This window comes from Callithrix jacchus, chromosome 2 (assembly GCF_049354715.1).
Source record: "Callithrix jacchus isolate 240 chromosome 2, calJac240_pri, whole genome shotgun sequence".
Taxonomy (NCBI): domain Eukaryota; kingdom Metazoa; phylum Chordata; class Mammalia; order Primates; family Cebidae; genus Callithrix; species Callithrix jacchus.
In genome coordinates, this window is record NC_133503.1 from 74,103,739 (window position 1) to 74,117,526 (window position 13,788).

A 13,788-nucleotide genomic window follows, 5' to 3' on the forward strand; every position below is an offset into this window, starting at 1 on the left:
CTTCCATCCGGTCTGCGTCTGCGCGTGGCCCAATCTCTCACCTCTCGGGGCGTAGCGCTAAGGGATTAGTCCGGTTCGCCGCTGTGCGCATTGCGCACGCTCAAACTCCATCCTTCCCTTCCCCCACCACCCGCCCTCCGGGAGCCACGCCCTAAAAGCGAAGGCGACTGTTACCAGCCGGCTAAGTCGCGCCTGCGCTTTGACCCCCAGTTAGCGCCCCCAACTCCGGTAGTGCGGCCGCCGGGGCTGGGCATCGCAGTTGCGCAGCTCGCTCCCGGTCCCTTTTCCCGTCCGCTCCCCGCCACCTCCTAACGCCGGCGTGACGTCACCACGCCAGGCGGCCGCCATTACAGAGAGCCGATCTCTGGTGCCGGAGCGAGCGGAGGAGGAGGCGCAACGGCCGACGGCCGAGTATTGCGGTGAGAGCCAGCGGGCCAGCGCCAGCCTCAGCAGCCGCCAGAAGTACACGAGGAGCCGGCGGCGGCGTGTGCGTGTGGCCCGTGTGCGGGCGGCGGCGCGGGAGCAGCGCGGAGCCACAGCCGGCTGGGGCGGGAGGCATCATGGACGAGAAGGTGTTCACCAAGGAGCTGGACCAGTGGATCGAGCAGCTGAACGAGTGCAAGCAGCTGTCCGAGTCCCAGGTCAAGAGCCTCTGCGAGAAGGTGAGGTGTAGTCTGGGTTCAGGCAGCAGCCGTGGGGCAGACCCCGCCGAAGAAAGGGAGGCCGTGAGGAGGGTGCAACATGGCGGAGGCCGCCGGCCCGGGCCCCCCGAGTCACCGAGACCGGCGCCCAGCCCGGCCGGCGGCGGCACCCGAACGACCCGGCGCCCCCTGCCTCCCGCGCAGGGATTGGTTGTCGCCGCCAACGCCGCCTAAAATGGCGCCGTTCACCCGGGTCTTGGGCTTTTGAGTCTCCCGGCCTTGGCGCCAGACGAAGTGGCTGGGGTGGGGGAGCGGAGACCCTGTGGGTCAGCATCAGGGACGGTTTTGAGGGTGAGCGGGCTTAGATTCTGCGGCCTGGGAATGGGACCTAGACTTCTCCGGTGGGCTAAGAGGCTTTCCACTTGTACCCAAGGCCTAGTTAGGTCCAAAGCTGTCCAGAGGTACTGTCCCCAAAGGCGGTCTTGTTAGGCCATATCCCAGAACATATGTAAAGGTCACACATCTTTAGTACCCCTGGGTGGTTTGTATTAAACTCATCAAGCGGTCTTCTCCAGAAACCAAAGTGAGGGTGTCTTTAAGAATTTTAAAATTATTCCCTTAACCTAATTTCTACGAAGGTCATGGTAGTTGGAGGAGTGTAACTTATTTTTCATAGTTGGAAGAAATGGGGAATTTGGTAAGTCATAATACATGAGGAGCTTTTGGACTGGAAATCAAGTGTCAGTTGAATATGATTTATTTGCTGACTCAAAGCCTTCTCTAAGCTTAACACACTTGGCATTTTGCCATTTATTTTAAAAATCAACAAAATGGAAGAGCGGTAAATTTTGTATCTTCTCTTTGTTGCAAAAGTTAACTTGATAGAATTTTGTGGTTGCAAGTAGTAGTATTAGTAATAACTGTCGACTAAGATTGTATTCCAAACATTGTGCTTAGTGTTTAAATAATGTCTCACATGCATTGAAAATAGAATGTTGTAGTCCACTTAATAACACTTAAATTTTATATTTTGTATTAGCTAATTCTGTTTTGTTTTCCCCTGGGATTGGGGAAACAGGTAGCCAATTTAGTTATTAGCTGTATGTTGCATTTTTAAATTCTTGTAACTCAGTTTTCTAGAGTACACAAAAATGCTGATCTCTGCTGTGAACACTTTTAAACTTCTCTTTTCAAAAATAACTTTGCAGTATGTCACTTTAGTACAGAATAGTGGAGTATCATACTATCATTTTGTATTAGTGAAAAGAATTAATGGAGAACTATTATCCTGATTTGTTTGTGGTGTGATGTGAAAATTAGATTCATGAGTTTGGTGTATGTGTCCATGTTTTAGAAACCATGTTATGAACAATTGGAATTTAAGTACGTCGGATTTAGATTTATTTCTCCCAAGCATGAACAAAACTACTACTAGTTGATGAGGTAGCACATCATCTTGGAGATGTATTTTAATGGTAGCAAGGTATTGAATCTCCTGTTTCTTTACCAACCTCACATCAAATGAGGTTGGTATTTATTTTAAAGGTTTAAAATTGGCCTGAGATTATACAGTCAATTCCTTTTTAAATTAGTAGTGTGTTTAATATTGAGCACCTATTGAAGCTCCAAGATTGCATACTCTTTTGAGCGGAATGAAAATAAATGAAGACTAAGTATGCTTATTGTTGAGGAACTATGAATCTAGTTGGAAGGAAAAGCATGGTATGGAAATGTGTGGGAGATAGAGCATGGAAGTAGAGGGTTTGTGTTGGAAACTATGGAAGATAATAAGATAATACTGGATGCTAAAGTGGGGTGGGTGAAGCTAATGCATCGTTATTACTTTCCACATCTTTGTAAAACTAACATATAGTGAAGTAAATCTCCATTGCTTGCTCAGCTTACGCAAATTTTAGTTCTGAGTGCCAAAAAAGATGGAAATAATATTTGAGAGTAGATGTTAGATAAAAGTTTCCGTGGAATGGGTCCTTTTTGGTGGACATCATTATACGACCTTAATACTGTTTATAACTTGTAATTATTTCAACTTTCAGGAGCTTATTCAAACCAAATTAATTTGAAGACAGGTTTTTGGGTATGTGAAACCCATGAACTGATATTTTTTGTTCAAGTCTTTCTAGTAAAACAAAAGCTGTCTCTCACTGTTTATATTTGTGTGCCAGTGGCATCTCTGGGTGAAAGGTGCATATATGCTTTTTGGTGTGATTGCCTTCTAAAGAGTAATTTTGAAAATATTGAGGGCTAATTTTTTTGATTAACATATAATAGTAGTATTTTGGGAGGAAAAGATAGTTGTTTGAGAATAGTTGGCAATTTCTTCACTTACAAGAAGGAACGATAATATAAAAAAGCCTTCTACCCACCTAAAGATGCCTGATTTAAATGAAAGACTTTAATAGTAAAGGTAGATGTATACTGTGAGAAGTCATTGTTACTAAAAAAAAAATCCTGAGGCCATTATTTTGTTATCCCATCAACAATTAGTGTTACATGTTCAAACCGGGAGAAATCTAAGTATGCACTTATAGACAAAGGCAAACATGGTTTTTTATGTTATTGACTAGCTAAAAAGAATCTTAAGATGTGATTAAGGTTTATATAAAAGCCAAGGCTGTTAGTATATAGTAGATTTTGTCATCTCGAGGCTCATAATTTGTTGATAGTTTAATTTGGTGTGCAGTTTTGTCTCAGGCTCAGTTCTATAGTCAGTGTTACATCTGTATAACTGGTATGGCATGTTTCAATCTACAGATTGAAAGGAGTAAATAATATCAACTTGTTTTGGCATTAACTATAGTGAACAATCTTTTATTATGTGACTTCAGCTTTGGTTTAGCTTGAGTATGATTCTTGGCTTTGTGCTTACCAAACATGTGCAGAATGTTGTTTGATAGCCAGATTTTTTTTTCAAAGTTCTTTACCTAGGTATGCTGTTTTCCACTGCTCTGCAAGTACTATAAATAAAATGCTGTCATTAGTCATTAAACTGCTTGCTTCTATTTAGATGAGATGAAAGGTCCTTGACCAAGATGACATTCTTCAATGAAATGGGTAATATGTTTGTACATTTCATTTTAAAGGCTGTTTGGCTCATTTCCATAGAATTGATTTGAATTTTGAGGACAAACAGGTGGGAGAAGCATGTTACAGAACATTATTTGTATCATATTTTTGTGGGATAGTTATTGTCCTCAGTTATAGATATAAACCAAAGACTAAGAAGGTAAAGTGACTTGACTACAGGGGCTAAAAGTGAGATTGCCAGGGCTTATGGAGTCAAAGCCTAATGTTTTGGTATTGTTTCACAGATCCACTTCTCTTTTCAGAGGTAGTGTTAATAATGAAAGATGTAGGTGAATTGGGAGCAAGTTAAATTGTGAAGTCAACATTTTGTAAAATGAAACTTTTTTTTTTTGAGACAAGGTCTTATTCTGTCACCCAGACTGGAGTGAAGTGGTACAAGCTCACTGCAACCTCCACCTCCCAGGTTCAAGCAATTTTCCTGCCTCAGCCTCCCTAGTAGCTGGGGTTACAGGCACCTGCCACTGTGCCTGGCTGAGATTTGTATTTTTAATAGAGACGGGGTTTCACCATGTTGGCCGGGCTGGTCTTGAACTCCTGACCTCAGGTGGTCCACTCGCCTCAGCCTCCCAAAGTGCTGAGATTACAGGCTTTAGCTACTGTGCCAGGCTGAAACATTATTTTTATTTTAGTTTCTTGAAAGCTTCCTATTCATGTCATGTACTGTTGTCCCACTTTGTCCTGGAAACAGTAATTATTACTCAGTTTAGGATGTAGCTGACAACATTTGCCCCTCAAATAAGATTGGCGAGATGAAAACCCAAGAGCATTTCTCTTGTATTCTCAGTATAAATCATGATCCAGAGATGGAGCTCTAAAGTATACTAATAAAGTATAACTGGCTTTTTATATTGTTCATTGCAGCTTATAAAATGCCTCTTCGGCTGGGCACAGTGGCTCATGCCTGTAATCCTAGCACTTTGGGAGGCCGAGGTGGGCAGATCATGAGGTCAAGATATCGAGACCATCCTGGCTAACACGGTGAAACCCAGTATCTACTAAAAATACAAAACAATTAGCCACAGGTGGTGGCATGTGCCTGTAGTCCTACCTACTTGGGAGGCTGAGGCAGGAGAATCACTTGAACCAGGGAGGCTGAGGTTCCAGTGAGCCGAGATCGCACCACTGCACTCCAGCCTTGGGGGACAGAGTGAGACTCCATCTCAAAAAAAAAAAAAAAAAGCTTATTTTCATTCTCATAGCTTCAGTCAGTTGTCATGCATGTGTGTATTTGTTTCATGGTCTCCTAGGCAAAAAGCAGTACAGTTAGTTTGGGGTTGACTTCATGAGGTAACAGAAAAGGTGAACATTCCCACTCTTCAGATACACAGGTTCCCCACCCCTCACTGTGTTCTCCATTGGGCAGAATTCCATGTTTTCAAAAAATTGGCAATAGGACTAAGTTGAAGCTTGTGTACTTTAGAAAGAATGATGGACCCTTGAGGAGTATGTGGGATAACATTTGTACCAGACTGGTGTGGCCCTGTTTTATGGTGGCAGATATGTTCCCTGTTTCATTGTAAGTCAGGTCCGAGTTACCTGTGGGATATCCTTTGCTTAATTTGGAAGGGATAAGTTAGGAAAACCAAGAGGCTGGGTTTGGTGGAGTCTTTTATCAGGATGCTGAGGAGAGAGGCAAGGTTATATGTGACAGGGAGGCACTATTTACTCTTTATACTTTGACCCATTTCTCTTACTTCATTATCCTTGCCTGAAAAAGCTGTCAACCTCCATTCTCCTACACGAGCAGATTTGAGTTGGATGAGAACTATGAAGGGGGATGATTTTTGTTTTTGTGAGTGTTTTGTGTGTTTTTTTTAAGACGTAGCCCAGGCTGGAGTACAGTGGTATGATCTCAGCTCACTGCAACCTCTGCCTCCCAGGTTCAAGTGGTTCTCCCGCCTTAGAACTTCCCACGTAGTTGGGATTACAGGTGTGCACCATCACACCCAGCTAATTTTTGTATTTTTAGTAGAGATGGGGTTTCACCGTGTTGGCCAGGCTTGTCTCAAACTCCTGACCTCAAGTGATCCAGCCATCTCTGCCTCCCAAAGTTCTGGGATTATAAGCATGAACCACTGGGCCCAGCTTGTTTTTATTTTAAATGGCTTTTCTTTTGGCTTCTGGGACAGAAGTGGTAGACCAGGTGAAGAAGGGAGAGGTCTCTAGTTGCCAATAAATGGCTGGGAGGTGGAATTTGAAAGAATGGTAAAGAACAACCTGAGGATTAACTGCTTTTTTTTTTTTTTTTCCTTTTTTTCTGTTTTTGAGATGGGAGTCTCGCTCTGTTGTCCAGACTGGAGTACAGTTGCACGTTCTCGGCTCACTGCAACCTCTGTCCCCTAGGTTCAAGCAATTCTCCTGCCTCAGCCTCCTGAGTAGCTGGGATTACCGGTGTGTGCCTCCACACCTGGCTAATTTTTGAATTTTTTGCCATGTTGGCCAGGCTGGTCTCAAACTCCTGAACTCAAGTGATCTGCCTGCCTCAGCCTCCCAAAGTGCTGGAATTACAGGTGTGAGCCACTGTGCCCACCTGACTGCTTAATTTCTTCACAGTGCAATGTTATTGCTTATTTATATATTGGTCTGATGTGGATTGTGGTTTACAATGGATGAACAAGGCAGTGGCACAGATACGTGTATATCGGAATCTGGATATTTTCTAAACTACGCTTGACCAGTTGGCCAGTCTGTCTTGTACCCTGTGTTGCCACTTCTGCCTTAGTCATTTAATTACTTCTACAGATGGGAATTTTCACTCTCCTAGTATTGGGGCTGGAAGAAGGTTGCAAACCTCTGTCCTAGATTGTTTCTGGGAGACAAGCAGTAGAACGTGTTTACCTGGGCAAAGGCATGCAAAGTGTGGTTCACAGAAGTAATGGAGCGTCAGTGATGCTATTGTGTGACAGTGTACATTTGTTTTTGGAACCAATATTTAATAAACCCCCCATTGTATGCATTATTGTCACCATTGAGTTTTGTCTAAAAAGCGTTACATTATTCTCATGTATAAGGATTTCTTAGTTTGGTTTTGCTCTAATTAATACAGTGTTAGATTAGTCAGGAGATTGACTTTGTAGTTAATTCTAGATAGGGAATGTTTTGAAAAGCTTGAACCAGTCAGTGGTGATCAGGTAACTTATTTTTCTGCCACTCATCTGTAAATGAACAGTAATGCCCAGTATCTAATTCTTTTGGTTGGCTTTAATGTAATAGGCTTAAGAAAAATGCTTTAGGATGGAGTAGAATTTTAGTAATGGAATCAACCTTATAGACCATCTAGGCTAATTCATCTTATACAGATGAGGGAGGAAACTGAGACCCAGAGTGATTGAATCTTGTTCATGATGTATTATTGTGACAATTTTTAAATAACTACATATATAGCAACATTTCTCAGTTGTATAGTAGATTAAAATTTTTTTTTCCTATGCAGGAATGATTGGGAATATTTAATGCATTCACATATGTAGGTTAGGTGGTAAAGATTGAGGTTAGTCTTTTGTGTATATGAGACATAGGGCTTTAAGGATCTTTCCTTTTGGTCAGAGTTGAAGGTGATTATATTGCAGAAACAGATGGGGAAACTCACAGATTACAATTTTAGAATAATCCCTCATTCCCAACATTTTTCCTTCATTTAGGTCCTAAGCCTTAGAGCAAAACAGAAAATACTAGTTCCTAGAATATTACCTGGAGGAGTAAACTTTTAAAGTATAACCAGACTGGTCATAAAGAAGATTGAAATGTTTTATGAAATATTGCTGGTATCTGTTCAGTGTGGTTAATGAAAGACAAGTAGTTAATGCACTGCATAATGACATTTTGGTCAGTGGTGGACTTGTATATGATAGTGGTCCTATAAAATTACAAGGGAACTGAAAAATTCCTATCACCTGTAGTGACCCTGTAATGTCATAGTGTAACACTTCATATTGTCTGTGTTTAGTTACACAAATAACATTGTGTTAACAGTTGCCTACAGTATTCAATACAGTAAATGCTGTACAAGTTTGTAGCCTAGGAGCAATGGGCTATCCCATAGCCTAGGTTTGTAATCTATACCATCTAGATTTGTGTAAGAACACTTTGTAATGTTCGCACAACTGAATCATTTGATGTGAACTGGTGGTTAAACAACAACACATAATTAATATGAAGAATGGCTTGCTAGTTGAAGGAAATTAACTCAAGACTCATTTGCTTCCAGGGCTAGTAATGTGTCCTACGTTATTTATCACCCCACCCCTCAAACTCTAGCCCTGTAAACTAATTTATCGCAAATTTTAGGGTTTTTTGCACAGTCATCAAAATGACCTATCAAAGAAACCAACAACCTTTCATCTTGACATAAAAACAGTATGAGGCAAAGTGAAATTCTCTTGGGATTTTTTTTTCTTTTTTTTTTTCTGTCTGCTTTCAGAAGAATCTCTTGGGATATTGAAAGGTTTTTTTGCCTGTGAATTTAGTAATTTCACTTCTTAAGAGTTTTCAGGTCAGGCGCAGTGGCTCATGTTTGTAATCCCAGCACTTTGGGAGACTGAGGCGGCCAGATCACGAGGTCAGAAGTTTGAGACCAGCCTGACCAATACAGTGAAACCCTGTCTCTTTGAAAAATACAAAAATTAGCTGGGCATGGTGGCAGCCACCTGGGTAGGGAGGCTGAGATAGGAGAATCATTTGAACCCAGGAAGCGGAGGTTGCGGTGAGCTGAGAGTGCACCACTTAACTCCATCCTGGACGACAGAGCTCGACTCCATCTCAAAAAAAAAAAAAAAAAAAAAGTTCTCATTTGTCTTTAATTCTTAAACTGAAAAGTAAATTTCAAAAATTTATTGCAGCTGGGTGCAGAATTCAAGGAGAGAGAGAGAGAGAGAGAGAGAGATATTAATTGCTTTTTTCCCCAGCTTCTCTTCTATGTCTTTATATTGGTAGAAGTGTCAAACTATATGGTAAGGATATGAAATGTTAAATTTACTTGACCTAGAGTTGCAGTGAATGTTAGAATTAATCAGTCATTTATTTGTTTTGTTTGTTTTGAGACTGAGTTTCACCCTTGTCCCCCAGGCTGGAATGCAGTGGAGCAGTCTCAGCTCACTACAAGCTCTGCCTCCCAGGTTCAAGCGATTCTCCTGCCTCAGCCTCCTGGTAGGATTATAGGCACCTGCTACCACACCCAGCTGGTTTTTTTGTATGTTTAGTTGAGACGAATTGCCATGTTGGTCAGGCTGGTCTTGAACTCCTACCTCAGGTGATCCACCTGCCTTGGCCTCCCAAAATGCTGGACTTACAGACGTGAGTCATCGTGCCCAGCCAGTAGTCGGATTTGTAACAATAAAATTATGTTCAAAAATGGAGTTTCCTTTGTCAAATAGTACTAGTACTAACATTGTAAAGAGGTTATTTGTGTCTGTTGTTGAGTTTGATCCTTCAGGGGAGACACGTTAGGTCAGCATTGACATTTTTCCACCAAGGGCAAAATTTATGATATAAAAACTTTATTTCTGCCTAAGCATGGTGGCTCATGCCTGTAATCTCAGTGCTTTGGGAGGCTGAGGCTGGAAGCTTGCTTGAGACTAGGAGTTTGAGACCAGCCTGGGCAGGAAATACAGTGAGACCACTGTTTCTACAGAAAAAAAAAAAAAATAGGTTTTTTTAGTTAATTATAGATCATTGATCTGTGATGAAACTGAACGCTTTTCCCTCAGGATATTCTGTGTTTGAATATCTTTTTCTTTTTCTGGAAACTGCCTTTTTTTTTTTTTTTTGAGATAGTCTCAACCTGTTGCCCAGGCTGGAGTAAAGTGGCACGATCTCAGCCCACTGCAACTTCCACCTGGATTCAAGTGATTCTCCAGCCTCAGCCTCCCAAATATCTGGCATTACAGGCATGCACTACCATGCCTGGCTAATTTTTATATTTTTGGTAGGGGAAGGTTTCACCATGTTGCCCAGGCTAGCCTCAAACTCCTGACCTCAAGCCATCCACCCCACCTTAGCCTCCCAAAGTGTTGGGATTATGGGAGTGAACCACTGTGCCTGGCTGAAACCACTTTTAATATATTATATCTTTAGGAAAATACTTTTAGTTACATCATGATGTCTTTCACCCTAGCTAACAACAAAAATGAATTTTAACCCTAAAGATGGGAAGTAGTATTTGAAGCAAGTTATTTCTTGGTATACTTTAGTGCTGGAATTGGTACTGCTATATGATTAACTGTTTTTGAGACTAGAAAACATTTTGCTGGAAATCTGATTAAATTACCTTAAAAATCAAGCTTGGGGCCAGGTGCCGTGGCTCACGCCTGTAATTCCAGCATTTTGGGAGGCCAAGGCTGGCGGATCACGAAGTCAAGGGATCGAGACCATCCTGACCAACATGGTGAAACTCTGTTTCTAATAAAAATACAAAAGTTAGCTGGACATAGTGGTACATGCCTGTAGTCCAGCGACTTTGGAGGCTGAGGCAGGAAAATTGATTGAACCTGGGAGGCGGAGGTTGCAGTAAGCAGGAATCATGCCATTGCACTCTAGCATGGTGACAGAATGAGACTCTGTCTTAAAAAAAAAAAAAGAAAGTGGTGGTTGGGTGTTTTCCCTGGAGTGTAGTGGCAAGAGTACTCTGTTGTCCATCAGAACCACTTGCTGCTCTCAGATGGCCATGCTGTTGAATGGCATAATCTGATTTGGATGGAGTACCCAAGTCCTCCAGACTTGAAGAATAAGGATTGTTCTCTCAGTTTCATCTTTTCTCTGAGAAAGCACTTGTTCAGGAAATGTTATCTGTTTTCAAGGAATGAGAGTCTGCTTAGGAATTATTATATACGTTAAACATTGGTGAGCGGTTTTTAAAGAATTAGAGGGTAGGCCTGGTGATTTACGCCTTTAATCTCAGCACATTGGGAGGCTGAGGCAGGAGGATATCTTGAGCCCAGGAGTTCAAGACCAGCCTAGGTAACATAGTGAGACCTCGTCTCTACAAAAAAAAAATATATTATTTATTTATTGAGATGAAGTTTGCTCTGTTGCCCAGACTGGAGTACAGTAGCGTGATCTTGGCTCACTGCAACCTTTGCTTCCTATGTTCAAGTGATTCTCCTGCCTCAGCCTCCCAAGTAGCTTGGGACCACAGGCAAGCGCCAACATGCTCAGATTTTTTTTTTTTTTTTTTTTTTGGTAGAGATGGGGTTTTACCACATTGGCCAGGCCTATCTCGAACTCCTGACCTCTAGTGATCCGCCTCCCTCGGCCTCCCAAAGTGCTGGGATTACAGGCATGAGCCACCGCACCTGGCCCTACAAATAATTTTTAAAAAGAAACTAGCTGGGCATGGTGGCATGCCTGTGGTTCCAGCTACTCTGAGGCTGAGGCTGAGGATTGCTTGGATCCAGGAGAGATCTAGACTGCAGTGATCTGTGATCATGCTACTGCACTCCAAGCCTGGGCAATAGAGCAAGAACTTGTCTCAGAAAGGTAAATAAATAAATAAAAATTAGATACCTCTCAAGCCCTAGGTCCTATTTCATTGATTTTTTTTTTTATGTAGGGTTCCAGAATACTTCAAAGTCATTATTAAACATTTAAAGTTAATGTCATAATATTAACTATGCAGGTTTAAGATGCTGATATAAAAAGAAGCTTGAGTAGGGCCGGACGCGGTGGCTCAAGCCTATAATCCCAGCACTTTGGGAAGCCGAGGCGGGTGGATCATGAGAGATCGAGACCATCCTAGTCAACGTGGTGAAACCCCGTCTCTACTAAAAATACAAAAAAATTAGCTGGGCACGGTGGCGCGTGCCTATAATCCCAGCTACTCAGGAGGCTGAGGCAGGAGAATTGCCTGAACCCAGGAGGCGGAGGTTGCAGTGAGCCGAGATCGCGCCATTGCACTCCAGCCTGGGTAACAAGAGCGAAACTGTCTCAAAAAAAAAAAGAAGCTTGAGTAGGTGTCGTGTAATCCTAGGATTAAAATACAGATTTTAAAATGAAAAACTCTTTGAAAGTGGCAAGGTATGATAACTTTTTTTTTTAACAATTGTAGGAGAAAAATTACAAAGCATAAATGGGAGCCGGGCGCGGTGGCTCACGCCTGTAATCCCAGCACTTTGGGAAGCCAAGGCGGGTGGACCACGAGCTCAAGAGATCGAGACCATCCTGGTCAACATGGTGAAACCCCGTCTCTACTAAAAATACAGAAAATTAGCTGGGCATGAGTAATCCCAGCTACTCAGGAGGCTGAGGCAGGAGAATTGCCTGAACCCAGGCGGAGGAGGTTGCGGTGAGCTGAGATTGCACCATTGCACTATAGCCTGGGTAACGAGCGAAACACGAACTCAAAAAAAAAAAAAAAAATGGGCATAGAAAATTTTTGACTATATATTTTAAAAATGAGAGAAGCAGGCTGGGCGCAGTGGCTCATGCCTGTGATCCCAGCACTTTGGGAGGCCGAGGCGGGTGGATCATGATGCCAGGAGTTCAAAACCAGCCTGACCAACATGGTGAAACCCATGTCTACTAAACATACAAAAATAAGCTGGGCACGGTGTTACGTAGCTGAAGTCCCAGCTACTTGGGAGGCTGAGACAGGGCAATCGCTTGAACCCAGGAGGCAGAGGTTGCAGTGAGCCCAGATTGTGTCACTGTACTCCAACCTGGGCGACAGAGCAAGACTGTCTAAAAAAAGAGAGGGGAGAGAGAGAAAACCAAAAAAGTTACTTTAAGTAACAGTTTAAAATAGTTTGTGCAAATTCTTAAGAACATCATCTAGCTCTCAATGATTAGATGTTCAGAAGCATGCATGCATAACTTTTATAATAGAAATAACTGATAGTAAATAAACATGGAATAAAAAGTTTGTATTCAGAAATGAAAAATGCCAATTAAATTGGTGAGATCACATTTTGTATCTGAAATAGCTGAGAATAAGTATATTCTTTCATTTATTGCATAACAAATTGGCATAATTGAGTTTTGTAGTACACATGAAACAAAGTTAATGCTATTTTGCCCTGTCATCCCACAATTTAAAACTTTCTGAAATGAAATCATTCAGATAAGCAATAATACTGGACACGTATTGGTCTATTTAGGAGGATATAATGTAGTTTTAAGTAATCACTGTAATGTAGAAAGTTCAGTTAGTGAGTATGAAATTTTAGGACACAAAATAAGATGCTGACTCGTTATAAATAAGAGACCTCTGTGAGTAAAAACTGAAAGATAATAGAAAGGAGAAGAGTTCTGGTTGGTAAGAATAAGATAGTTACATATCTTACAGCTTTCATTGAAATAATCTCTTAATATTTTAATGTTTTCTCATCGCCCCCCCCCCCCTTTTTGGAGAGAGTCTTATTGCGTTGCACAGGCTGCAGTACAGTGGAACGATCTCAGCTTACTGCAACCTCCATGTCCTGGGTTTCAGCAATTCTTATGCCTCAGCCTCCCAAGTAGCTGGAATTACAGGCGTGAGCCACTGAGCCTGGCCTTTTCAGCCTTTTTTAATGCAAAGAATTTTGACATGGTTGTAATCATTTTGTGCTTTTATTTATTTATTTTGAGATGGTGATGTTGCCCAGGCTGAAGTACAGTGACATCACCATAGCTCACTGGAACCTTGAACTCCTGGGCTCAAGCGATCCTTCTGCCTCAGTCTCCCTAGCAGCTGGGACCACAGAGTACACCACCATGCCTAGTTAATTTTTATTTTTTGTGGAGACAGGTTCTTGTCAAGGTGCCAAGGCTGATCTAGTACTCCTGAGCTCAAGCAGTCCTCCTGCCACAGCCTTCCAAGTAACTTGCACTACAAGTGTATGTACCACTATGCCCAGCTAATATTTTACTTTTTTTTTTGTAGAGATGGGGTTTTGGTATGTTTCTCAAGCTGAGCAATAATTTTGAAAGGAATCTTTTTTCTGAGCAGTAGATCTCAACGATGAACTTAAAATATTCAGTAATCCATGCTGTAAGCAGATATGCTGTCATCCAGGCTTTGTTCTTCCATTTATAGAGCACAGACATAGTAGATTTAATGTAATTCTTAAGT

At 41.9% G+C, this 13,788-nt stretch overlaps 1 protein-coding gene across 1 annotated transcript in view; it reads left to right on the plus strand.

The window, feature by feature from the left end:
• The first annotated feature begins 343 nt into the window (after positions 1-343).
• Positions 344-13,788, plus strand: part of PPP2CA (protein phosphatase 2 catalytic subunit alpha) — a 33,170-nt gene continuing 19,725 nt past the window's right edge. The window contains exon 1 of the mRNA XM_002744587.8: positions 344-662. Coding sequence (XP_002744633.2) covers positions 561-662 — 102 coding nt within the window. The 5' untranslated portion in view covers positions 344-560. The remainder of the gene's footprint in view (positions 663-13,788) is intronic.